Consider the following 27,826-nt stretch of genomic DNA (forward strand, 5'->3'; position numbering starts at 1 on the left):
AAACATTCAATAAATTGTCACTCGAGGGGGACGAATGCAAATAAATTACGAAGAAGATTCTACCTGAAATGATTAAATATGTCATTAGCAGAATCTATCGTTTCCCCTCGATAGCTTGAATAAATAAGTTTCTTCGCTTCCGATCCACTCGATTATGCGACGATTAAAACAACGACAGAGGGTGAGGCACAAAATCAATGACAACGACGCGATCTTATAGCTGAACGAGAAAAGTTCCAAGGATTTTTGTGCTTTGCTGTTCACCGTGGGATACTTATCGTGTAATTTGAAATTCTGGGAAACGAAAGTTGTACTCGTGTTACAACAGTACGTGAAATTTTTCAGTATACGATGCACGGATAACGAATGTGCGCAATTCATTTTATATTGTAAAGGCGTACACGTACAAGTGCATAAGTAAACGTTTATACTGGGCGCAGAGGGTTAATGATATTAGAAAGAGAATCGTTGTACAACAGGCGCAATTTTCTTCACTGCAAAATAAAATAAAAATTAGTTAAAAAATGGAACAAAAAATATTTTATACTGTGTGGAAAGTAGCAAAAGGAAAATTATCACTCTTTGAGGCTCCTCAATATAACCCACGTTCAACAGGAAAATATTCCCAAAGGAATATTGGAAATTGAAAATATTTCTAATGGAAAATTGGAAATTAAAAATATTCCCAAATACTGCCACTTGAAATTGTTCTAATCGTACAGCGAATCTCGTCAATTCTTGCCCTCCTTTTTCTCTTCCTTCCATTCTACCGATGACATTCGCAATTAGCAATTAGCAGACGCGACGCCACGCGTCTTCGTTGCTTCGATTACGATTAGTGTATAACGTTTTTTTTTTTTTTTTACATAGATTGTTCTGAGCAATTGAGATCTAGTATTGGAGGGACTTCATATACCTGAAATGTTAGTCACTTGCCTCGTCGTTCCTCTTGTTTCAATTTTCTTCTTCTCTTTTCACCGTCACTTTCATCGCTCGAACGCAGACGTCTTCTTAATGATTCTTCCTCTCTCCATTTGTGTTGCCGTTCTTTTTTGTTAATTAATTTTTCTTTTAATTAGAATACCCTCTCTCTCACGCTCTCTCTCTCATTTGACACGTCTCATCCTCACTGCACGCACTCACACACTTATCTGAGAGTAACAATTGACATGCGTTTCGTAACTTTCCTAGCGTCTAGACAATGTGTCATTGCATTGTCTTAAATTTATTATACTTCGTTTCCATTTTTTTTTTCTTGCTTTCTTTTAATTACGATTTGTTCATCGACACCGGGCTGTAAAAAAGAGAGCCACGATGTGTTCGTCGTAGCGACAGGTCGCTGTTCTCTCGAATGTTTAAAAAAAAAGAGGGAAACAAAGGCGAGTTTTACGTTTTGTTTCTTTTTCTTTTCATTCTATATTCCCTCTTTTCACAGTGATGTTGAAACGAATTTTCTGAAGATAATGACGATGACGATGATGATGATCGACGCTCGAGGATCTTTCGACGAATCCTCGCGCGTTTGTGCCTCGTTTCCGATCGATTTTATTCTTTTGTCTACTTTCTGCTGTCGAGTGGTCTGATATTTTCTCGATAGCCTTAGATTTCGCGATAGGCCGAAAATTTCGATACTTTAAGTGGTCGAAGATAAATGCTTAGGGTAGTTTGACGATACCTGTGACACTGAATATGATAAAAATACAAAATCGAATTAATATCACTCTACGTGAAAATCAGAATATCTTTAAAAAACCTGAAAATAAGAAATAATTTTCATTTGAAGTGTACTGTAGCAATATTACCCTCGATTACTGTCGCATCAAACTACCCTTCACACTCGACGCATCCATTCTACCCCTATCACTAGCTGCCTCTATAGAAGACTGCTAATAGGCCCATTCTTCGCGCAGCATAAACATAGGTCCATTCGTTTCGATCGTTCGATGAATCGTCAATGATGATTCGATGGAATGACCCTTAGGAACCTAACGAGAGAATCTGATCGACGATTGATTTATTAAAACGTGTCCGAACGAGTTGGCCGCGTGCTGTGCCGTGTAAAAACGTTGAATTGCCCCGTTTCGGAGACGCGGGAAATTTCATCGAGTAATCCTAATGTGGTCGTGAGGGAATTAGGGGCGGGGGAGGAGAAACGAGGGGAATGGAAACGGGGCAATTGTCGACAGGACGCGCGAGTAATTAATCCTAATAAGATCGCAGACGTCACAGAGAGTTACGATGATCCGCTCCGAGTGCTTTTCTCCCTCCTTTTGTGCTTCGATCGAACGTAACCACGATTTTATTTCTTCCTTCGTTAAGTCGAAGCTAGATTACTCCGTTCCTTATCTGAAGTACTTGAGACCCGCCACTAGCAGGAACTTCTCGATAAAAAGCTCGGAATCGAGGACGGCGATGTGAGCGGCTCGGCCAATCAGGGCGTTCGCCGTCGCTGGTAACGCGTGGTGCACGTCGTACCTGACCAAACTCACCCCCGAGGAGGACATCACCGGGTACAAGATGTTGTGCACCATCTCTCGATACGCTGCACCTGAAAATAACAAGATGTAGTCAATTTTTATTTTACAAAAAAGAAAGAAAGTACATCGATAGAATGAATTTCTCCAATATTAAGTTGAGATGTACGTTCTCTTAGGTGGAGGAAATGGTAGTTCATTGATCTCAAAGACGGATAGAAGTCCATTTCCGTTGCTTACAGATGGAAGACACTTATTCACCCCGGGTTCGTTCAAGATCACTCGTTCGGCAAAGCTGTACCGCTAGGCATCAATGAAAAATAAATGACGTTCGATTACCTTGATCGGTCGAATCCCGTACGGCGGCTTTGCAGAGCTCTATACGAGCGGAATGAAGCGGAACGTATCGATCCTGCGCGCTGCCGCACAGAAGAACGTGTTTGAATTTCTCCAGATTGCTCTTCTGGCTCAACCGGAACATGAACGATCGTCTGACATCCGACGAGTCTTTCATCGCTAACTGCAGCAAGGAGCCGGATTTCTTCAGCTTCTGCATGAACCACATACCTGGACGAAGATGAAGAAAACACGATTAGATAAGAATTTTCCTGAATCAAAAATAAATCGAAATTTCAAATCGTTTTCACCTGCGTTAACCAATCCGCTGGTGTTGTAAAGTGTACCCAAGTGTGGACCGCTCAGACTGAGGAAGGTGTGTAAACGCGAAAGAAGCGGTCGTAATTGAGGCCGTGTCAGAGCGCTTCTTATGATGATGGTCCCTAAAGAATGTCCGATAAAGCTCACTTTCGTCGGGTTCAGTCCCGATGTCTCGATATGATGAAGTATTTCAGCTACCAGTCGATCGGTCATTGTATCGAAGTCCGAGAAAGTGTCACCCTTTTCGCAACAGATCAAACAATCGTTCGAAACATAATTTCCTAAAGAAAGTGAAAGGGAAGATTCACCTGATTTCTCTCCGACATCAAAAAGTCTAAATGCGCCCCAGGAAGACTCAATTCCAAGTACGTCTTGACCAGACGAAGATCGGCAGGATTTCCATCTAAACCGTGCACGCAGATGATCAGGTGAGCCCCTTCCGGTGAGAACAGCCGGTACTCGTTGCTGATGTGGAAGTACGGCATGGTGGATGCCAGGCTCGGATAATCGCTAAGAGGCACATTCGATCTTAGAGGTTTTACCGACGACGGGGTCAGAAGGTCACCGTATCCAAGGGAATGGGCACGTTTATGGAAACGCAACTGCGCTTCCTTGCGTTCTCTAGAGGGGATCAGGTAGACAAAAGAGAAACTTAACTATAAAACATAAAAACCCACGAGAACTGTGACCGCGAACTGAAAAATCGCTTTCGAACGAGCAGGAATGAACAACGAAAAGGATGAATAAAATAAACAAAATCACTATAGTTTTGAGAAAAAATGTAAAAGCAGCTAAGATTTCATTTCTACGATTAGGCGTTCAAACAGAGGAGCTACAGTTGGGACTAAAGATTATAAGATTACAATGGAATCCAGAAGGGCACCGAGTAAATACGTACCTGTAGATCTTCCCAGAGAAGCTCATCTGTCGTTTGAACTCCTCCTTGCACTTCTTGAAATTGATAGCATCGTCCTGAGTCGACTGAAGCAATTCTTTGCCCTCCTGATAACAATCCAAACAGATGTCCCTAACCCCGTAAGCAGCGTCCCTGTCCCTTTCTCTGTCCCTGTTTTTCTGCGGGCTGCACGGCGCGGTTTTCGTCTGTTTCGGACTTCTGACCGGCTTGACGGTCTCGTAAACGTGGTAGAGAGGATTATCGATGATCGCAGGTGGGTCGCGGAATTCCTCCGGGGGGGGAGGTTCATCTTGGAACATCTTCGGTGGTGGCAGTCGCACCTCCTCGTACGAGTGTTCCTCGACGCTCTCCTTGGTCGGCGTTGGCCTCTCCTTCCTCGGCACGATCTTGGACAATTTCTGACGCAGCTGTTCGCTGGACAGCTTCGCGTTACGACGTTGCTCCGAGCTGGACGTGTCACCGCTGCTGACCCAACCGGAACACTCGGACGTGAGGTTGCTGGAGCTGGAACTGGTAGTCGGGCTGCTGGGTCTGCTGGACGGCGGGCTAAGCGGATTTGGAATGACGGGAAGATTGTTGCTAAGGCTGTCCTTGCTGTCGCGGATCGGCATGCAAGGCAAAGACACCGCGCTACGTGGCACCACGACCTTGTTCTGCGCCACCGGCACGCTGGCGCATCTCAGTCTTTTCACGTTGGGCGGCGGTGCACCGGCGCTCGATGTGTCGGACGGCGTCGTGCCGTTGGTCGCAGCCGCTTCTACCGGCGACTTGACGGCTTCCACCTGTGAATTTTGTACGATAAGAATTTCGCGTTCAATTTGTCACAGATAATTACCTTCAGAATGATTTTATTATTATTCTCCACCTCCAGGACGCTCGTCGTGGGTGCCGGAGGGGGATATCGGTACTTGGGCATGGGCGCTACCGCAGGGTCCTGATATGCTGGGGGTGGTGGAGCCGGCTTCCTGTTCCTATGACTACACTTCCTGTTCTCCTCGTTCGGATGATCGATATCCAAAACAGGCGCGGAATGCGGCCTCCTCCCGTGCCTGTCCCTCCTCCTTTCTATCCTCTGTTCCTTCTTCGGCTCGGACATCGCGGTCATCACCTTGTAGAACATTTCATTGGTCACCTCCATCCTCTTCTCCTCGCTCTGCGGTCTCCTGCGTTTCTCGTCGCTGTAACAGGAGGCGACACCATTGCGAGGAGACTTGATAGCCGGTCTCTCCTCCCTTCTTCTCGGTCTCTCCCTTCGGATTTCGCAGTACTCGTTACGCTCGACTTCGTCCAGCAGCCTCTCGGTGCTCTTTGGTCTTCTTGGTCTCTCGGCGACACCGTGTGTACGTCCGCTGGTGCCATTGGTGCGATAAAAGAAGGAATCCGTGGTCGTCGACGAGTAGTTGGTCCTTTTGTACAGAGGATCTGCTATCATCGAGTGACTGTTCGGTAGTCCACCGCCGTTCATCGAGTCTTGAATCTCTCCCCGATTCCTCTGACTATGACTGGAACCAGTCTTCCCGATCGTATGATACCTACGGGACTCGAGTCCGTTCGACTGATTGTACTTGCCGCCAGGTTGATGGCTTTGCTTTCGAGAGTTAGCTCGATACGTCACCCTGTCCAGGGTGGCCGTGTGCAGAGGCTGTTGTTCCGGTATGAAACTTTCCCCGTTCACGTTCGTTTTGCTGGAAAGAAAGTTGTTCTGATCGTTGCTGACTGGTTGAAGAGGCTGTCGAGAGGCTATCCGATGACTTCGTGGTTCCAGACGAATTCTTCTAGTATCCAGGGAATGATAATCTGAAAATTTCGACAAGAATAACATATACGAGAGTAAATAGAGGGGTGGAGTGGTGGCTGAGAGTAGTTGCACAAGGGTGAGTTCTCTCTCAAGGGCGAACCGTGTGCAGAGAGGCTAGAGTTTTTAGTGGAAGTTCAAAGGGAGTGTTTCTAGAGGGAACATAGAAAACCTGAAGTATTCTAGAGAATGCATTACAAATAAAGAAAAGAAATATTTGTTACGTAAATGACTTATTCAAATTACAAATCAAATTTTCTATTTTCTATAAGAAATAAATACCTTCGATGACGTTAGTAGTCTTATTCTCGTTCCAACAATCCGTCTGCCCATGATCCATGGTCGTCACGAAGGTGGGTACCGTCAAGGTTTGCTCGCACGACTTGTTCGACGGTCTGTAACCAGGTAACTGTCCGGCTGGTGGCAATTCCGGAAACATAGCAGCCAAGAGCGAGGTGATGGAGGTGTTCTGCGGATCGACCTGTTGTCCGGGCAGCACCAACATCTGCGTGGATTTGGCGCGAGGCAAAGGGACCACCGGGGTGGATCCTAGGGATGGGTTGGGCGCCGAGTAGGCCTGCTGCCCCGAAGGAGGGAAGAGCGTGTTACTGGACGGCGCCGTCGACCTCTGTCTTCCTCTCGAAGGCACCGTTGCTGGAGGAGTCACGTTTCGCGTCCCTCCTCTCTGTCTCGGGAACAACTGCGTGGACACGGACCTAGGAAGCGTCTTCGGCGACGTTCTCGGCTGTACAGGAGTAATCTCAGGACCCAGTTGATCCAACGACTTGCTGTGCCTCGCGGGAAGCGTGGAAGGAGTGAGCGTCAGACGACCCTGGATAGATCCTATGTCCTGGGCTGCTCCTTCGCTCCTCGGCGACCAGATCCCCATCGATCTCGACTCCAGGATCGCGGCAATACCACAGCTACAGTCGTCCATACCGGGAACTGAAAGACGTCACGTTGTACCAGAGTGTCCTTAGGTTTTCAAATATCGATAGGTAAGTGCAAGAGTCTCACTTTTTTCGTCGTACTGATACTTGCCGCTGTTTCTGTGCCTCTGTTTCATGTCCACGTACTGGTCCTCGAAGATCAACGGGAGAGAATGAAGATCCCCGTCGAGCTCTGGACAGTGAACCGGAAGAGGAGGTAAAGTGGCCAGATACCGCGATCTTCGAGCTGCTTCGCTCACCGCTTGATACGATTGATAGTTCGCGTCGTAACAGCCCCAAGCCGATGTCCTCGGATTCTCGAGCACGAAGAAACCTTCCGCGAAACGCTTCACCTGATAAATACCACAGTTATTTATACAAACGTGTTGTTATTGTTTCATCTTCCGGTCCACCTGTGCACTGAGTTAGTTATCGATTTGGACGAATCTTTCAAGTCGACGTCGATTGATTTAGGTATCTTAGAATTCCTAATTATTTAACTCACCCTTAACTGATGATGAACCCTCGCGAGATGTTGATGAACAGCTTCCCGTCCGGAGAACGCTTCCAAAAAATGTTGCCAAAGAACAATGTTTTGTGCGCAGAGTTGAGCGATATCAGTTTCCTCCGTGTCCATCATCTGCAATCCCATAGATAATCTATTATATGGAAAATGTTACTTTAGGAAAATTGTCTGTATCAAACCTTGGTAATTTCTTTGTGCGTGTTCTGAGCGAGCTCGAGTGCTCTTTGTTGGCAAGAAGGTAGAAGCCGGGCTAGATCAGCTAAATCGTTGAGCAAAGATTCTCTGGCGGCCAAAAGTAACCTGATTACCTCTTGTTGAACCAGTTTCGCGTGTTGTATCCTCGTCGCTGAACCGACACACCTCGTCGTCGTCTCCTGTAACACGATTTCCACCGTCAGCGGAGACGGCTCAATTTTCGATCCACACCTCGAACACGGTTCCAACATCAACTCACGATATTTCCTAACCCGGCATTGTTGTCTCCGTTCGCAGGTGACTGTTTAAATTGCAGCCATGGTTTCCCTCCACGCGGCGCGCTACGGGCACATTACTCGGTTAATTATCCGCTCGCGATGTTAATTGAAACACAATCGACCCACGAGAGTGATAAATTTCCTTTTTTCCAACCGAACCGATTAAACGAACAAATAGGATTTCAAATGAAACTTAGTTACGCCGTTTCGTTTGGTATAAATGACCAAGTGAAAATTGAAAATTCCATGTTCATTGTTATTTAACGAAAATCGTGCAATCTACATTTTACTTCTACGATATACACAAACTCACCAACTTTGTACATAATGAAGTATGCTCTTCCTGTTGGCAACAGAAAAATGCAATCGAGTCATGGAAACACAAAAGGGAAATAATTTTCTTAATTAGTCCTGGCTTAATCACAAAACATTACTAATATCGAATAAAAATCGAAATTGATACTGACTTGATGTAAGGTTGATGAAGAGCCACGAGGCAAGCATGGATGGTCATGGACACCGCAGCTAGATGAAAATAATCGAAGAGAACGGGTAGATGATAGTGAAGCCCTTTAGTGGGTGCGAAGTTCAACTGCAACGCCCTGCAAGGTGAAAAAAAAGAGTAAAGCTCATCAAACCTTCAAGGTGAAACATGAAAGCGCACCCGGCCAAGGTTATCGATCTCTTCGTCTACCAAGTCCGTGGGAAAGTTCTGCTTCTTAAAGCGCGCTTTGGCTACGAGAAATCCTAGACCCAATGAATCAAGACGTGCAAGATTTCAACTGGTCGGATATCACTGGAGGAGCGAGAGAAGCAGAACTCTCTCACGGGTCTCGTGTGAGAATTCGTTCGTCTCGTAGCAATCTGTCGCGGTTCGAGAACCGCAATATTCACGACTAGTCTTACGCTCGGCCGATCTTCGGCCAGCTTCTAGAAGACGTTCACCTAGACGAGACGCAGGCCATGTTCCCAGGTTGCGTCGGCTCGCTGAACCATAACTCGACGCCGAGATTGAAGTGGGTGCGGGAGAGCACCTCCTCGATCTTATGACTGTGCACGAGCACGTGCGCACGGAATAGGACCGAAGTGCCGAGTGTCACCTCCTCGTTTCTGTAGAGGATCTGAAAGCGCTTGCTCGTCCCGGGCGCCTCCAACGAGTCTGCAACAATGAACAGATCGCGTCTTCTGGATATCTCGTTGCCTCGAGTGCGCCGGAAGTGGTGTACTCGCGTCTGATTCGAAGTCCGTAACGTGACTCAAGATTAAAGAATCCACCCTTCCACCTGTTTCTAATAACTTTTCTAATTCCATTGAAACGTCTTGGAATATTATAGGAGGATCTTTTTTAATCTTTTATAGAGTTCTTTGTAATGGTAACTTGCTCGAGAGTTTAATGTACGATGGTAGAAGGGGTTCGAGGTACAGCAACGTTCCTCGAAGTTTCTAATGCAATCGACGACCGAGTGTGCCTCGGTTTGAACTAGTTCCGCCATTGTCTAACTGGAAAGCAGTAAGTGAATTCGACGGAGTTTTCTGGCGGCAACGAGTGCAACGTACCCGAAACTTTCCTCCTTCTATAGAGGAACAACGAGAAAGTTTCTTGAATGGCTGGACACACGTCTGCTGCGAGGGAGAGCAAAGGGGGCACAATTGATGGAAAATCGATCACTTTTGATCGTTTCGCGCTATCGATGAATAGGTAAATTTTCGTTATATCGAAATGAATTTTCATCCCGAGGAAAAGATCCGTGAAAGAGGGTACTCACGATTGCGCAGCTGGTTGACTTCCACCTTGACAGGGAGTTTCGGCGACACTCTGAGGGCGGTGCGGATCTGGTAATACCTGTGAAATTGGAAATCGTCGATGAGCCAGGGCTGAGCCGTCGCAATTACGAGCGTCGAAAGCCGATCCGCTTACCCACGCTGGAACAGGTCGACATTGTAGAACTTGCAAAGCTCGAGGGAGAACTCGAGTGTGGCCTGTAGATCGCTCATCTCGATCCAGCCGGCGGATACCAAGAGCCCACCCCGTCGCCCCTTTTTCAGCCTCGAACCAAGGCTTCCCTTCTTTATCTTCTAATCGAACGAAGACCAGCTTCGTATCTCGCAACGATTTACCAGCGTCGCGCACTGTTCAAGGCATCGCCGACCATCCTGTCTCGATCCTGCCATCCTGGACGAACAACAGCTTCAGCGTCGATGCCAGCCTGGACAGATAGAATATTTCCACCCGTTCGAATCGATCGGCTACTCGAACGAAAACGCTTGAATCGCGTCCAAAAGGTGCTTCAGCTGACGCGATCGCACGAGTGGATAAAGATGTATTGTTAAACGAGGATAGCCTAGGGGATGTACCTCGACGTTTTCGCGTCCCTCTGGTGACGAACAAAGTACACTAAATCTGGCATTCCTGGTATCTGAACGATACAAATTTACACGAATTTTTCATTAGAGAAGCCAATTAGTTTTAATTCTTTAATTAGCGACGATGTTCACCAACGGTTAGCCGACTTTGCCCTCGATTTTCATCGAGTTTCAACATCGAGAAAAGGGTTTATTTAAGGCTCTCCTTTCATCGGTCTTTCTCGTCTATGAAGTCTGGGGCGGTGGTCGCGTGAAACGCCACAGGCTGTGCCCACGGTACGTGTCGGGCAGCCACGAGGAAAGCGGAAATCCACGCGCTTCGCCGCGCTCCAACACGCCACTGTCAAGGACGCCGAAGGCCGAGCCACCGCACTTTAGCTTCCTCGAGCGAAGATCAACGACCTGCCGTACGCAGAACCAGCGTCAGGGTGGTAGAAGAACGAGAGGGGGTGAAAAAGAAGTGGTAGAACTCGACGCGAGAGAGTGAAAACGTGTTTCTTTAGACTTTAGAAGAATGGTAAAAAAGAAAAGAAAAAAATGGACGACGTAGAAGAGACACATAAATTACGTGTCACCGAGCTTGGTGTTTTTATAAAAATGATACGTGAAATTTAGAAAATCTCCGCTATTCAATTTCAGATGAATACTAACAAATTTCTACGTAATTACAGGGGACTGAAATTGTATCCTCGTTGAAATATAAAGCGGAGAAGTTGAGTATTTTTATCTTACACGGGTAGCTCGCTTTTCACTTGATGGTAATCAAGACACGATGAAAGTTAAATGTATTTTTAACCAGACTAGAATATTCTGTTTCTTGGTAAGACGTTGAAAAAAAGTGATTCACAAGTTTGTTACGTAAATTGGTAACTTACCGGTGTTATTTTGTAATTTTCTTTCTCTAACAACCAACAACTGACGTTCGCTGAATTTTCATCTACGAACAAAGGGGAAAATTGAAACGAAAATCATAAGAGCAGGCGAAGGATATCGTGAAAATTCAGATCCGTTCTTGAAGCAACTTTTCTAAGGCGTATTGTCTGCTCCACTGTCCCAGAAGGGTTAAGGGTACAAGTCGGATGGCGGAAGTTTTAAAGAGAGTTTCAAGCTTTCAAACTGTTACCCGGATATGTCTTTTCTTATTCATTTTTCCCTGCTATACGCAATTCCAAGTTTCATGGAATAAACGCGCGACAGGAACGAGAAGAAACTTTTTCGCAATACCTTCCGAGTCTATTTTTACGGCAGCCTCTTTGTTTTCGAAGCTTTTCAATTCAATTGATTCGTAACTTACGTACTATATTCAGATCTAAGAAAATATTGATACATGAAATTTGTTATTGAACAGTGCTAGAGTTTCTGCAACATCGACTCAAGAGTTCGACTATTTTAATCATCGATATTTACAAAAGCTGATAACTTATCGTTATCTATTTTGTACAACTGTCAAACGTTTCATTTCACCACTTATTTTCGCATTTCTTTGAAATATCATTTAAATAACTTTCTTTGTTTTAACTTCTTTAATAATTATATAAGACGAAAATTGAACCCACGGTTTTTCAAACCACTTTTCAGTAATAATATAATAAAAATTTATCGAACGATCTATGGATGAAAATTACAACGAATCCCGGTATCATTGAAAGTTCGCAAACAACTGTTGTTAAGAACACATATTTCCTTCCGTCGGAAACACCGCTTTACTCTCTTATCACGTTGCTAAAATTATCTCTTGAATGGCTCGTAATCGTTGCTTGTTAAAACAGGGACACGAGATTACATCTCGCGAACCTTCGACATAAATTGAAGAACATCGTTGTGAAAACAGCGGTGTAAAATGAAGAAACGAGGCAGCTTTTTTACAAATTATTACATTTATAGTTTGCATGATAATGGTATCGCAGATAACTAAAATGCTTCAATTTATTAACGACATCGATTCAACCGGAATTCGTGGCGAAAACGGCAAATTCGCCAAGTAAAATAAACGTAACATTTTTCGGGAAATTCTTTAGAGGAAATTCTTGCCGTTTGATCGCGAGTTCGAAGCGTGCCTGGTTTCGAGCAGTTTTAATCGCGAATGCTTCTTCGTCATTTCGAACGACTAGCAATGGTATTTCTAGACCCGAGGCCGACGCACTGTGGCCCAGTTTAGCGGCACTCGTCGTTTCTGGCCTACATCGAGACCCGTGTATTTACGCGCGATACCATTCGAGGCCGTGAAAATGTTCCCCTGTTCGCGATTCGCGACAATGCGACAAACCTTCAATCCCTCCAACTACGCGGTTAACTCTTTCGTTTAGCGACAGCCTCGAATCCGTTCTAAAACCTTCGTGCATCATCCGTTTATTTCAATAACTACAGTGAAATATTCCTAACTTTTTAATTGAAATATAGGAAGTGGATATTTAGAACGATTTTCATATACGATTACCTAAAAAATGAAGAGAAAATATAGAAATATTAAACGGCAGATTATTGTAATTTTGAAGCTAAGCATAAAAGACTTGCGAAGGCTGAAAGATTGAAACGTTACATAGATAGAGTTAATTGTATTATGGCACGGAAGAATAATCTCATTTCGCGAGACAATTGTGCAAGCTTTATCGAGGTTGAGAAATTGGATTAGACTACGGAAGAATTGTCGCACTTTCTGAGTAAACTGTCAGAGCTTTACCGAAGCTGAGAAATTGAATTACGGGACGAAAGGTGTATCACATTTTCTAAGTCAACTGTAAGTTTTCTTCCAAGGTTTAGAAACTCGATTACGATAGAAAAGAAACTTCACAATTCCCGTTGTTCCTCTATCATCAAAGTTTTTATTTACAATTCTCCAGTTGCACGGTTGATCGATATCACAGGGGATAAAAAAATGATTTATCATTCCTATCCACAGTTTCCAAGGATTTTACTCGTGACGACCAACGGACGGGAAAAATAAACCATCGGAAAATCTCTAAAAAATCTGGAAACGGTTCGCAAATACGGGAGGGACAATCGAACGAAAGAGTAAATATTAACAGGGATAAAAATTGCTATCCCTCTGGATAAAAAAAAAACGCGACCGTGACGCAGTAGCAATCTTTTAATTCCAAAAAACGTGGCTCGCTAGTGTAGTAGCTTTTGAAACGTGTTCACCTATCGGCACAATGGCGCAGGGAAGAGGCCGGGAATAGAGGCGATAAAGGATTTCTACGATCTTTTTTATCGGATCGGACGTTTTCCCTGCGGCGTCAGGTCGGGTTAAATTAACTATGAACGGACATAAATAAACCTGTCACGGTATTTTTCGAAGCATCCGTGTTCTCGCGCTTCGTACCACACAGGATCGGCTTGTTTTATGCACGTGCTCTACGTTTTGTCTCGCGCCTTTCGAGATACGCGATAGTATACAAGCCGAGGTTCTTGGCCCCTCCGCGCAATGCGAATTCTCCGTAAAACTTTGATGAGACTTGTTTGCAAGTCCAAACACAACCGACAGGGAAATGTTACCGAACAAAAGTCGTCGATTTTACTGAAATTTCCCAGAGTTATTTCAATGTTTCAATGAACATTTTCTGCAACGTCATTTTTCAGACTTACTAAACATACGACACGGTAGAAAGGAGAATCTTGTTTTAGATTTTCATGCTGTATTGATGAAAGTGTATTATTACCTTAGGGAAATGCACGGTGCGTGCTTGGATATGAATGCAGCCTTCATTCGTTCTTTTGTCTGACCATATGCGGTACTATTCTACTTATTGACACACCTTTCACCGTTCCATATAAAATCCATATGTACTTTTAGAAATATTTTCTATTTTTAATTTTTATGTTAATTTTTACCATCCGAATACTCTTTCACAAATTCATTTTCCCTGACACTAAAAGAACCATGAAAGTCTCGGAGGAATCTGGAGAATGAAGAAGAATATCATAACCGATCGGCAACAAATCGTTCTGATAAAACGAGCTAGTACAGCGTCGGAGTTTATCTACGTCATAATCGACGCGTTTAGTGGCTGGTGGACGAAGTAGATGCGGGGGATGAGAAACGGAAACGAGGCGAATAGAAAGGGGGAAAACGTTCGTCGAGGAAGATTGAAATTTCGTATCGATTAGCCTCTCGTTTCAGCCCGAATTTTCGTGGCACGTAGATGGTCCTTTAGGGTCGTCAGCCGGACGGTCAACCTTCGTTTCTATTCGCGTTGCGATTGGTCCGCAAGAGTTCTTGAAATATTTGCGATTCCGTGTTTTCCCCGAGGTATGCCAGTCTCTTTTATTCGCCTCTCCGCCAGAGGAATTCGGGCTGATCAGCGGAAAAATCCTTTGTCCAAAGGAACGAGCCTTACCAAACGTCTTGCCATTTTCGTGGAAGGCTTGTTTACTCTTTGATCAAGGTTCCTTTCTATTGGCAAAATTAATCAGAACCCTTGACCTCTTTTTAATTGACGAACAACGTTTTATTAACGTCACACATTATCGAAAACGATGCTAGAGAGTGTAAAGAGGATTTCATTTAATCGTTATGGAAAAGATATTTGCAAACTACCCTCCAGAATATTTGTAAAAAAAACAAACGGAATGTTAATTTATTTTCGCGTACCCACTCGAGGAACACAAGCAACAGGCATTGATTAATTTAATACCATCGTCGTCGTCTGGCAACAACCACGTCCAACGTCGGGAAGGGTGAAAACGCGATAATGTATTTCCTATAATTTTACAATTTCACGTAGACGGCCAACGATAATGTCAACCACTCTCTCGACAGTTAATATAACGTGGAGAATATTTATGACCGTGCTCCAGGAACGTTGCTTCACCAGCTTTCGGAACGTTTTCTCATCTGCAATTCAACTTACGCGATTCTATTTAAACACCGTATCCGCTCGGATACCGTGCACCTTCGGTTCAATTCCTTCACGATTCGATTAATTGCCGATTCCGTTGAAACGGTTTGTCCTTTTTTTCTCTTCCATTTTCTTCATCCTTCGTTTGATACGTTTGATCTAACTCACCCTTTTGCGCATGATATAACAATGGTTTAATATTAATTTCGAGGACTACCTTTGTACCGGGTAAACAGGATCGCGAACATTTCATGAATGTTTCACGATTTTTCGTTCGACGAAAATTTGTACCTTTGTAATCGTAATTCGAGCTTTCGACCAACTCGTGCGCGACGATTTTATTAAAATTCCTTTCCGTCCTTTCGCGTTACCTGTTTGTTAATACCGTCACTTTTAACTCGTCGGGATTATCATTTCGTTTCAATATTAATTTCCTCAGAGAATAAGCGATTAACGAAACAACTTGAAAATTTAATGCGAACGATCAAGTAATAGAAGGGTTCTGAGTAACGGAGGGACAAAAATAAAAAGGGTTGAACGCGATATTGTAGCCGGGACACAATGAAGCAAGGGGACGTAAAATGAACGCATCACCTCCCTTATAAAGAAGCGAATACGTTCTACCTTCCTAGAGCTTAATAATAAAACAAAGGAGCGAAATAAATAATCCATATTATTCAGTTTCTCTTAGTAATTTAAAATTGTCACAATTGAAAGGTTCAGAGGAGAATGGTACATTATCTTCTTTAATTACTGTAAAGTGTATTTCTTAAAAAGACAATGTATCTCGTTCTCCTGTACTTTTCAATTAATTTGACGTCTGAAACACACGACGAGCGGATTTCAAAGCAAGGGAAAGGTTAACAGATTTTTTTTACAGAGCCTTTCATAAAAGTAAAATGTTAATCGTATCTGACACACGGGCTTGGAAAGCGCCGGTTGAAAAAGCCCGTTGTGGTTGCGTGATTCCATCTCGTTGAAGTTGAAAAGCAGTTTGTTGTAACACGAAAGGATCGCGCCCTTTCAAGCCCGTCGTTCTACAATGCCGCTCAATAGTTAACGTCTTTGACCCCCTCTCGGTCGTTTCCCCGAACTTTTAACCTCTGACCTTTGCCGGAAGGAAAACTCGTTCCGCCATTTAATCAGAGCGTGGCTTTCAAGAATTTTTGCGAAAAATAACTTCGAATCTCTTTGAAACCGCGATGTTTGGTGGTCGCGAAAAAATCAACCGTCTGAAATTACTTTTTAACTTCAACTTCTTGTCTTCTTACCGTATAACGATCCAGGAAACATAATCGTGTTAGTTTGCCAAAAGTTTCAACGAAGAAACTGTGAGAGAGGAAAGAAAAAATGAGGGAACGTTGCTCGGTCACGAAAGAATCTGTTCATCAAACTAGCCGGAATTATCTTTTAAGCGGCTCATCACTGTCCGCCTGGCTGCCGGTTTAGCTCCTCCTCTTGGCAGTGGAAGCACGCGTATTTGGTCAGACGTCTAGACACTTCTATCCGACGAAGGGCGGCGTGTCTATTCGAAAGACGTAGCGAAGGCAAAGTATTTCTTATCTCGTGCCGGAGCTTACGTCTTTGGCAGTGATATGACACGCCAGCTATGCGACTCTCGTTCATTCACTAAATACATTCCCGACGCGTTCATTGACGTCTGGTAAAAATAATTAATTTTATAACACTTCCCCGTATCCCCAAAAAATTGTACCCCATCATCATTTTATATTTACAAAATTATTAGGCCATCCTGTGAACCATCTCCGAGCTCGATTCTTGTACGCATCAAAAGCTTATCACCGGTGTATGACAAAGAAATAAATTTTCACGACAGGGAGAGCAGAGAAAATCCAGCAGGATCGTGATCCGACCCCCATGATCACACGTAACACCTATTCACCGGCCACGAAGGCAACGAACCTGTGTGTGGTGGTTCAACAGCCACGCGAGCATGCTCGAGACGTTTCAAGCGTAAGGCGATAAAGTGTAGTTTATTGCAACGCGTGTGCACACACACACACCACCTACGTGCTTCCACCTTTCTTGCCTCTCACCGACAACGTATCGGCTCTATTGATAGCGATAACCGCATATTGCACACACTGACAAATTTTTCCTTCTTTTCTTTTTTTAATTTCAACCGGTGAGACGATAACCGGATCGCCAGCTCAAACGTCGCGTTCCTTCTATCACCGTTCAGATTATCTTATAATTAATTATAGTAAACGAACCGCGACCGGCATCGGGTATAACTTTACGATGAGTTACTTAAGCGTCGTTCGAGCAAATTACGCGATACTTTTATTTCGAAGCTGCTGACGGAGGAGATTAACGCGTTCACGGTAAAGCTGCGATTAAAACGGGAAAGTGGAGAGATTTTGTTTTCAGATATCCTCCTTTGAATCGGCCGGTTACAACACGTGTAAACGGGGCGGAATCGGAACAAAGGAAATTATGAAACTGCGAAGGGAAAGTTTATCAAAGCCCTCTTTGTGCGATTTAACCTATCCGATCCGACATCGTTGGCGCTCTACCGACACACAAATTCTCCTGCGCTGTGGAAACTTTCGCTTATCAAAGCATATCGCCAAGTTTCAGAGTACTCGATTTCGTTAGACGTCAGCCACGCGTGTCGCGAGCTCGTTTTCAAAGAAGCACGTAAAGATCGGGGCAAATATTCGTGATATTCGTCGGCTAATCAGTCAAGAATCACGCCGGATCTCGGCTGACACGGTTATTTCCTGTCGCCGTTCGCCTTGGATTATTCATCGAGAGATTCATCGGGGACAACCCCTCGCCCTTCGATCAAAACCGAACACACGTCTCTATGTAAATAGGGGAAACTGGATATATACGTATTCGAATGTGCCCGTGTAAGAGCAGGTTCACTGACCACTCACTCGATCGAAGTGGAAAATGTCCGTAACCGTTCGGACTCGATACGCGCTAAGGTTTCAATTCGGATAAGAGGTGGGCGACGGACCGGTACGCGGAATTGCACGACCTGCTGCTCGACGAACACGAATGGACTGTTTCGTAAGACCAACTGGGTATAGACAATTGTTAGCACCTGACGACGAGAGAGAAAATCAAAGCTCAAGGCAATTGGTGTGTCAGTATCGACTCGTCTTTTGTCTCTCTTTAAAATAATAGAAGAAATATAAAGAAATTTTTCAACACTAATTAGTCTTCTACGTTTAGAACTTTAATTAGATATTTACAATGGCACGAGCAGACATTAGAATATCAGTGCAGATACGGACACACGACACTGTCTCCTATCTGCATACGGGACGAATGCTAGGGACAATGTGTGCAGAACGTCTATGGACAATGTCTGTAACTCTGAACAAGCCTTTACATGCGATCTGCAGCCACTGGCGGTCGCGGTAGAAAACGACGATGTTCTGTCAGACGACCTAATAACCGTGTTACACTTGTCACCTTCGTTTAGCACTATTATATGCTATTGGGAATTTGATGTGACTTTTTCTTATTTTTTTTATTATTTAGGATTCTTTATCATTATTTCAATTAGTGGAATGGGTTACCATGGGTTGCTAATGAATTACCAATTGAAAATTCACGACTACTTTAATACTACTTTAAATCCTTTGAATCCTTTGAATCCAAGTGTACACTCTATTTCCTTGTACCTTATGCTTTGTGGTGTTCCATGGCAGAACCATTGACACTTTGACTAGTGTGCGAGGTAGCTGGTACCAGAAATTCAGTCGTTTGTGCTCAAAGTGTCAATCCAATTGCACTTAAGAGCTTTGGGGTTCTGCTCGATACGTACACTTGGTATTAATAACATAGTAGTACTGAAGTAATAAGTATTTAATGATCTCAAGACGAAGGAGGATGAGAATTTAAATAGCATTAATGTTGCACTAATGGATAGATAGGTTTAAATTGGAAAGCTAAATAAGCGAATCCTTAGACGAGGTTCTCTTAGTAAATTGCTTTGCATATTATAAGTCTTCCCGTTTCAGCAGTTTCCCTGAGCTTCGATGCTCGTTTACGAAAGCAGCAACCTTTACACAAAGTGTATCGAGTTTCCGAGTTCGTGAACTTTCGAATTTGAAAGATCCAAGTTCCGGAGTTTCGGGTTTCTGCAAGTTGGACGAAAAATACCCTTCCCTCTCCGATTAATCTAAAGTAGTGTCCACGAATACCAAGATCTCGTTTGAAAATGTTTTTAGAAAACTAGAGATACTTATTAACATTTACATTAAACTTGAGAACTCTTTAGATCGTCATATACTACGCTAGCGTAGAACAAGTAGAATAGGACCCTATATGGTCAGACGTACCTTATCGAGCCACTTCAACTTACAAAAATAGATCAAAGAACAATTTCTCGAACAGTGCACTTTTCCTATGATTAAATTCTTCAAATAGAATTCTTCGAAGTGTACACTAAACTAGAAACCATAAAATAACAGGCAAAAGGAGTAATTTCACGAAACGATTGCGGCGATCGAGTCAGGAAACAATGGGAACCGATTGAATCTGTCAGTGTGACGAATTTTTCAACTCGAAATCCGCTCGATACGGATCGAATCGATCGAAATACCTTCCGGCCGGATGGACGTCTAATTAATTTCACAGAGCCAGCGAGTACGAGGCTTCCACGCTAATTCGATGAATCGAGTTTTCCATTCCGGCCCGTCGATTTCGCGCCCGTCAAACACTCCCGTCGGGGTGAAAATATTAAGGTAACCCTGCCGGCTGTTCCCGCGAGAACGCTCGATCTGTTCGCTCGAAAGTTGTTCCACATTCGGTGACCTTTCGCTGAAAATGTCAGGGTGGCTCGGCCTGCCAAGCAACGCCATTCTTTCTTTTCTTTTTTTTTTTTTCTTTCTTCCCCACCGGTTCTCCTGATGCAATTTCGACGATCAACGATCCCTTAATCCGTGCCCGTTGTTCGACCATTGAATCGCTTCGATTCTGTCTCTCTACCAGCCGGCCGGTGGGCGGGGAATCAGGGAGGGACTATTCATCTTTGGAAAAGGAGACGCTAATAAAGCATCATCGGGGAAAGAAATAAAGAGTCGCGGACAAATGGAGGAGATATTAAGCCCCGATAATGGATTCTTGTGCTCGTCCAAGCGTTCCCTGATATTTCCGTGATATTCATTTCGCCATATTGTCACGAGTGGCCGTGCTTTCGTCGCGAGACGACGCGAAGCGTTCCATTCCGCCGGGATAAGAACTTTCCATTCCTTAATGAGAAAACAGCCGGCGTCCGAACGGGGTAAGGGGTAGGAAAGAAACGAAGGGGGTTACATTAAACGTAACTTAACTCGGCATTCCGTGGGAAAAGAAAAAAGAGAAACGAGAAGGTAAAAAGAGAAAAAATAAACGCAATACCGTGGATTGTTGCCGTTGAAAAGGGGAAAGGAAATGTTTAGAGCCGTTGTTTGCATCGTTCTCCCTTTTGATCAACTTAATTTCGTCGAGACACGAGTGTCCCGATGATTTAATTATCCTTTGTTTGCTTTCGAAACGTTTTAACGGAGCACTCGTTAGAAATGAATTTCTTCGAGCAGTTTCATTCGTATGGCTGGCCTCGATGCAAGGAAAAGAAATTGCTCGGATATATTTAGGCAGAGTTGTACTACCTGTTCAATTATTCAACAATGCAACGTTCAATTGATCGATGCTTTAATGACATTTGATTATTCGCTGGTATGACGTACCATGTATCATAATTTCAACGAATCCCACTGATATCCTTAATCATCCCTATTGAAATTTACCATACCGTGTACTGTCGTTTCCAGTGTGACCGAAAATATATTAAAACCGATTTATCAATCATCGATGTTCGCCATTATAGGTACTCATACATCAAGCAGAAAGCACATGGTGCTTCAACGAGCACGCTCCGTGAAAGATAACTCATTTGAAAGCTGTATCCCCTATTCGATCACTCTCCTGGCTGATAACGAGACTCTCGTATCACGACAAACTGTCACGCGATCATCGACGTTTAATCTTATCGCGGGATCGTTAAAAAACAACGGCAGACAGCGTCGGCGACCAGCGAAACACGAAGGTGGACGGTTGGACGATACACGAACTGGCCGTAAGACGGAAACACGAGATCGATCATTCTTACGAAACGGTAGTAGCCGGTGATATCGGCAGTTCCCATAACCTTGCGACATTATTGAACGACATCGTGATCACGTAAGTTAGAGGCACGTTAGCTCGTGGAACGAGCTCGGGCACGATCGTTCCCTCGCGCAAATCGGAGGGCACGTTGCATCGGGAATTAAATCAACGCGGCCGGCTTCGTTGATGGAGATGAGGAGAGAACGGGATGGGAACGAAGAGAGAGATGGAACGAAAAAGCAGGAACAGGCGGAGTAAAAGGAAGGAAGACAAGAGGAAGAGGAGGCAGAGCAAGGAAGGGTGGGGGATCAATTTAGAAGCCGTGACTCACTCGACACGGTGACGTCGTTAGCGCACCCCTTTCGCCCTCCCTCTACGCCACCCCTAAAAAAAAAAAAAAAAGAATAATCCGGTCACAACTCTCTCTCTAAGCGAGAACTAATCGAGGCCAGTGCACACTGCCGGGGAGAAGAAGGAAGCGAGGAGGGATGCGTTCTCGACTCTCGGCCGGTCGACGAGCCTCGAGTATTATTTCTGGTATTCCTGTATACCCGGTGTTAACCCAACGACGAGGACCAAAGAGGTGGCACGCGAGCCGAGCGGAAAGGGCACCGAGTCATCGTTGCGCACGATAACACCACCGGTCCCTCGTTACATCAAAAAAAAAAAAAAAAAAAAAAAAAAAAAAAAAAAAAAAAAAAAGAAAAAACTCGTCCGTTGGAGTTTTTTACCTACACGCCCATCTATGTACATTTACGCGCCACTGACTCCTGTTTACAAAGAGAAAGAACGAAACGCGGACGAGAGGAGGAACAAGGAAAAATTGTTGGAAACTGCGAACGAGGAAGAGGATGCAGAAAAAAAAAGGGGGAAGTATCCAACGCATCTCTCCTCCGCGCCCACCGAGCCCAACGTCCCCTCGCCCCAATTACCGTGCCCATCGCACACCACCTCGTCCATGCTCGTAATTTGCATCCGACCTCTATTTCCTTCGCAGCCACGTCCAACGAAATCCTTCCTTATCAAACGTCCAAGACGAGCTAACAACCCCTGACGAACCATCCCTTCGACTCGTACCACTAGAAAGGATCATGACGATATCGTCGTTTCGGATTGAACGGTGTGCTCCAGTTGCAGGAAGCGACAGTCAAGTCAGGGTATAACGTATGTCCTGGGGAGGATTTTGCTTTACTCACGACGCACACGTTCGACGAGGATCAGGCTACTGTCGGTCGGAAGACGTCGACTCCTAGATCGACGACCGACGTACATCCTATTCCTCGAGTCCTGGCGCCGAGGAGCCGGATGATCCTCCCCGTTGTCACTCCGGCAACACCCACTTTCTCCGCTGGCCTCGTAACCTCGAGGGCCACTTTTCTTTCTCTCCCTCGCCGCCGTCGCCGTCGTCGAACCAGGCGCAGCACTACTCTGACAGCACCACCACTACCAGCGGACACCACCACGATAGGAAACCACCACCACCGCCGCCGCCACCACGGCCACCACTACCAATGCCGCCGCCACCACGAGCACCACCACCGCAGTTCGTCCTATCACTCTGGATACTGGCAAGCAGTCAGTGTCTACGGACCGATGCGTTACGCGGGATACGCGCCCTTCGTTTTATTTTATTTTTTTTCAACCCCCAACACCCTTAACTTGCTTCGCGTTTAAAACGTAACTTTGCCACAATGAGCAGTGAGCATCGACGAGCAACTGTCTGTACGCGAGCCACGCGAGGTGGCCGACCAGCATGGGACAATTCTCTCCGTAGCTCGCTGCGGGATATGCCACCGTGAGCTGGCCTATCTACGCGCCTGTCTGCTCACCCAAGCCTCGAACGACGCCCCCCTTGCGTCCCGGCGCGACGCCTTCTGGCCAGTCACCACACGAGTGTATGCGCGATCCTGGCACACGCGTGTCCGTGACACGTCCCAGCATGCGCTCTTCTACGCGCGCCTCGTATTGCACGCGCTCCACTAGGGTCGAATTTCCTCCAACCACCCCGATGTCGCTGCTCTCGACCTAGGGAGTTTCTCTTAGGGAAAGGACCGGGGAGGGAACTATGGCTTCCAAACCGTGGTGGGAATTTTTTTCCTCTGTTTTTCATGAGTTCAATGTCGAAGGAAGGCGCGCACTGAACTCTATAGGGTACGTGGAACGATCACCAAGTATTAGGGGTCGAGTTGGCTCGTTAGACAGAATAAAGTGTGCGAGATCTTCTTATTTCCCTCTGACGTGTGTACACCCTCGATCACCCTCGGCGTCCCTCTAGGGAAAATGGCGGTCTAAGCCAACGGAGGAGAAGGTGTCCTCACCACTGAGTATGATACTCCAGCCATTAGGCATCATTCCTAATTCACGGGAGACACATTTGTATTCGATAAAGAATAAAAGTTTCTCAAATAAACAGTTAGTCGCTAAAGCAAGTCGGTTCTTACCGATTTTATCCATAAGTCGGTAATTAGCTTCAGCTGCTTTCCAATAGGTAGCGGTGGTGTTCCGAAAATCGATCGATAACCTGTTGAGCAGTTTGAGCCATTTTTGTATAGATGGCATTATGCTCGAAAAGCAGAGTACACCCCCCTCTTTCTTCGACGTCCGAAGACAGACTGACGCGCTTCCGCTTCAGCTTCAGCGCCAAGCGACTAATTCATAGGTCGAATTTTAATTGTAGCGTTTCGTAATTATGGTGTAGAATACAAACATTATAATCTCAAAAAAGAATAAAATACTATTCGTATTGGCCTATAAGGAGGAATAAAATAATAAATAAAAGGGTTCCCCCTTATGAGCTTATTTAACAAGTTAAGAAAATAAATAAAATAAATTGAATAAACTATTAAAATAAATGAAAGGTATATGTATGTTTGACAGGTAGATCCACATCCCTTGGCGGTCACGATACGACCGACAAGGACTGAGGAGATCTCACCTCCCTCGAAGTCGAACGGGTGACAAACAATAGCTTTACTACCTTTGCTCGAAAGATCCAACAAAATTGAACATACCTTTATTTTCGAGGTGTCTTGAAGTTGTCTCCCTTGGCTCGACTCATCTAGGGTTTTCTGTACTCTGTTATCGTTCCAGGTATAGCATAGAATCTAGCGGAGGCGCGTCATTTTAGCACGCTATTCGATTAACCTTGGAACGCGGTTGAGCCAGGAAAGATGATGCTAAAAATTTCTGATTGAAATGCTATCTTTCGCTGCTGATTTCGTTCGACGTATCTCTTATCGATTTTCATGACTGTTTTTTATACGTTTCGATCTGTTGCTTCGAACTATTTAGGTTTTCATACGCATCTTAGATTTAATGATTATTTAAGGTGAAATCATTCGTTTTTAAATATGTTCAGGTTTCATATTAAACATATGTTAAGGAGATACATATTCTATTACAACTCTGCTTGTAATCTGGCGTTGAAAACTCGATGTGGCTCCATTCCGACGTACGATCTAGGGACTTTTGGTAAGAAACGACATGTTAACCTGTAAATACCGTCCAGCCACGCTCGTACTAATTCTGCGTTGTAAGATACTCTTTTCTCAAGTTTGCAGTAATAATAAATCTTGGGTTACGCTCAGATAATATTCCTGCGGTTGATGAATGTAATGTGTAATTCACATATACTTTAAAAAGGATTAGAATAGTTCGATTCTCGTATCTCGAGTGTTATTGAATTTTGTTGATAATGCAGTTGATGTTTGTACTTTTCTGATTTGTTCTGATTACAGTGCAATATCAAAGAATGACGCATAACGTGTCCCTCCACAAATGGCCTTGCTTAGAAGGTTAGATATCACAGTCGATTCTTATATGAAAGACCGTGGACCGTTACAACAGTGTACATACAGTCAGCATCTAGAATAGTGTCATGGTGTGACAACGATGACAGAAACTGTATTCCTCACTGACGAGTCCAGTACTAAAGTTAATATGTGGGGTGGCTTTCGTTGCAACAAGAGTTTCCTAATATTGTTCCTGATTCATGTGATCGCGTTTCAAAGTTTCATATGTAAGTGTTCATCTAACATTCTCTACTTCTCCAGTTTCTTTTATCTCCTCTACCAGAACCAGCGGTTCGCGCATGTAATGTCAGATGGAGCATGTAACCCTCTCTGCGCATGTTCTTCACCAAATTCAAACTGGTTATCCTAAAAAACATGCGTAGTATTAATTATATACGACTATAGTTACGAAAAAATGTTGGTATCTAGGAAAATTGATCTATTATATATTCCCTAATTTTATTTCAATAACTCAACGGTTTGCCTAAGTCGCGGCCTGCTAGGTAGCCTTATTGATAAGTCCACTAACAGACTTAGAATGAAATACTCTTTCCTCAAATCGAAATTTTGGCCATACTAAGTTAATTCTCTAAGATTGATGAACTAATATAATTCCTTTATCTTAAAAAGATTACCAGGAGCATCACAAATGGCAAGAGCTAAGAGATAAACTGGAATCGATGATCGTCGAGCAACGAGATGTATACGGTCTAACGTACAGTATAATGAAGAGATTGGAAGGGCATGGGGTACGTAATGGAATCAAGCAGGAGCCAGCCGACAGGCCTACGATTTACGCGATCACCCCAACGTTCACTAGGCCTGTGCAAAAGGCCGAATTGACCCGATTGTCACAAACATTTCTACACATACCAAACTTCCATTGGATCCTCGTCGAAGATTCCGAGAAAAAGACGAAATTAGTTACGCGGTTCTTAGAGAACAGCAGTTTAATTTATACTCATTTGGCAGCGTTTACACCGCCTAATTATAAGCTGGGTCGAAATGATCCGAATTGGAAGAAGCCACGTGGCGTTGAACAAAGAAACGCAGCGTTACGCTGGCTTCGAGAGAATACGAAATCAACCGACAAAGGGGTAGTGTATTTCGCTGACGATGACAATACGTATTCTATTAAATTGTTTCACGAGGTAAGAACATTAACCAGCCACTGCAAGTGGTCACGAAAGGGTTACGTAACGTACACTTGCTTGTTGCAGATGGAGAAGATACAAAAGGTCGGTGTGTGGCCGGTCGGCCTGGTAGGTGGTTTAATGGTGGAGAAACCGATATGTGATAACATTACTAATAAGGTAATCGGTTTCAACGCTGCCTGGAAGCCGGATCGTCCGTTTCCATTGGACATGGCGGGCTTTGCGATCAATCTACGGCTTTTATTAGAAAATAAAGATGCTCTCTTTTCCTATGATATCCAAGGTGGTTACCAAGAAAGCGAAATACTCAGACAAATTGTCACTAGGGACGAATTGGAACCATTAGCAGATTGTTGCACTAAGGTAAGTTTATAATTATTTACTTATTTTTTAATTACCTTATGAATAAAATAATTATCGTTCTATATGTTTCGTTTAGGTGTACGTGTGGCACACACGAACCGAACCACCGCAGTTAATCGTGGAACAATTATTAATAAAGAAAGGTAAACGATCGAACGTAGACATCGAAGTCTAATAACAATACCAAATTGTCATTTGCCACGCTTCGCGATCGTCGAACAAAATTTATGCCATAATGGAGTAACGTGAATCTTAAATTTTGCAATAATGAACTCGACGGAGCAACGATTTTTATATACGCTTTTCTGTCATTTGCAACATGGCTACGTAGTCAGTTGAATGAAAATAATAACGCAGTGCTATAACGCGTAGTAGCTTATATGTGCATACATGATAAGGACTTTTATTAAGGCGATATTGCTCGATTCATGGTTTAACGTGATTATCGATAGTATGCTTGATCAATATGGCTGAAATACTATAATTAACACGTGGATCTTTTTAGACCTGGAATGTTTTCAAATATTCCTTTTGAATATTCAATTTATTTAAATTTTATCTTCTCTTAACAAAATTTAAAAAATGGGATAATCATGCTTTGCAAGAAACAATTATTCAAGGTTACAATACAATGTAAATGTAATTATATAAATAAGATGTGGGTCTAAGAAGACCCAGTGTGACCGCCATGCGAGTGTTTAATATCGTTTTACCTGTTCGAATCAAAATTTGTTATTTTTTATATGCCTGTTAGTACAAGGCCCTTCTTTACACGATAAATCATGTTTTATTATCCTTTCAAAGGTTGTAATGAAAAATGTAACGTTTGAATAAAGGAAAGTTTTAAACAAAAACTGAGAACATGTGGTGTCCGTAGATCTTAAATTATTCGACCCTTGAAAAATGTTCTTTATCCTTTATTAAGTCGAGTACGTTTTTTTCGACGCGTACAGAAAAAGCATACATAAAAAATATGCCTTACACCTACGAACTTTTAATAATGCTGCTTTTTTTTCCCTTTTCGTTTTAAATTGGAAGATGCGCAGTAATACTTTTCATGGGAAGCTATTTGGATTACGGATTTTGGCAACGAATATAAAATAGCTAGATAAACGTGACCATTTCTCCTCTTCGACCGAGCCGCCAAATTCGGAATATCTCGGTGAAGCATTGAAATTTTGACGAACAATTCGCCATCTTTCTATTTTGTCTTTTCAATATATACAGGGTAATTAAAAATAAAGAAAAAAAAAAACACGGATCTAACAAGGGGAATTACCCAAGTGTTACACTCACTTATTAATGAAACTTTGCCAGCTTGTGGAGCTCGTCGAGCTGAACACGTCTATACCCCGTTTTGTGGGCAGACGGCTAATTGTTTAAAAGATATTAATAATTAAAGTTAGTTACTATTTACATT

At 43.8% G+C, this 27,826-nt stretch overlaps 2 protein-coding genes across 4 annotated transcripts; one reads left to right on the forward strand and one right to left on the reverse strand.

Moving 5' to 3' along the window:
- Positions 1 to 162: 162 nt before the first annotated feature.
- Positions 163 to 24,589, reverse strand: LOC117606995 (protein FAM135A). Of its 3 annotated transcripts, XM_034330123.2 has the most exons (22): positions 24,110 to 24,589; positions 23,540 to 23,746; positions 22,295 to 23,452; positions 11,010 to 11,071; positions 10,267 to 10,536; positions 10,126 to 10,187; positions 9,689 to 9,977; positions 9,537 to 9,613; positions 8,716 to 8,929; positions 8,238 to 8,372; positions 8,084 to 8,113; positions 7,752 to 7,833; positions 7,477 to 7,671; positions 7,277 to 7,411; positions 6,860 to 7,124; positions 6,125 to 6,787; positions 4,883 to 5,844; positions 4,030 to 4,829; positions 3,440 to 3,752; positions 3,122 to 3,371; positions 2,814 to 3,041; positions 163 to 2,548 (listed from the first exon to the last, which is right to left on the reverse strand). In XM_034330123.2, the coding sequence occupies exons 7-22, from the start codon at positions 9,763 to 9,765 to the stop codon at positions 2,343 to 2,345; spliced, it is 4,632 nt and encodes a 1,543-aa protein (XP_034186014.2). In that variant the 5' UTR covers positions 9,766 to 9,977; positions 10,126 to 10,187; positions 10,267 to 10,536; positions 11,010 to 11,071; positions 22,295 to 23,452; positions 23,540 to 23,746; positions 24,110 to 24,589; the 3' UTR covers positions 163 to 2,342. The 3 variants fall into 3 exon arrangements, with proteins under 3 accessions (XP_034186014.2, XP_034186016.2, XP_034186010.2); XM_034330125.2 differs by lacking the exons at positions 10,126 to 10,187; positions 10,267 to 10,536; positions 11,010 to 11,071 and having other exon boundaries at positions 22,302 to 23,452; XM_034330119.2 differs by lacking the exons at positions 10,126 to 10,187; positions 10,267 to 10,536; positions 11,010 to 11,071.
- GlcAT-I (Glucuronyltransferase I) lies at positions 24,560 to 27,661 on the forward strand. Its single transcript, XM_034330136.2, has 5 exons — positions 24,560 to 24,630; positions 24,836 to 25,116; positions 25,520 to 26,040; positions 26,110 to 26,406; positions 26,483 to 27,661. The coding sequence occupies exons 2-5, from the start codon at positions 24,990 to 24,992 to the stop codon at positions 26,579 to 26,581; spliced, it is 1,044 nt and encodes a 347-aa protein (XP_034186027.1). The 5' UTR covers positions 24,560 to 24,630; positions 24,836 to 24,989; the 3' UTR covers positions 26,582 to 27,661.
- The last annotated feature ends 165 nt before the right edge of the window (positions 27,662 to 27,826 follow it).

This window comes from Osmia lignaria, chromosome 2 (assembly GCF_051020975.1).
Source record: "Osmia lignaria lignaria isolate PbOS001 chromosome 2, iyOsmLign1, whole genome shotgun sequence".
NCBI lineage: Eukaryota > Metazoa > Arthropoda > Insecta > Hymenoptera > Megachilidae > Osmia > Osmia lignaria.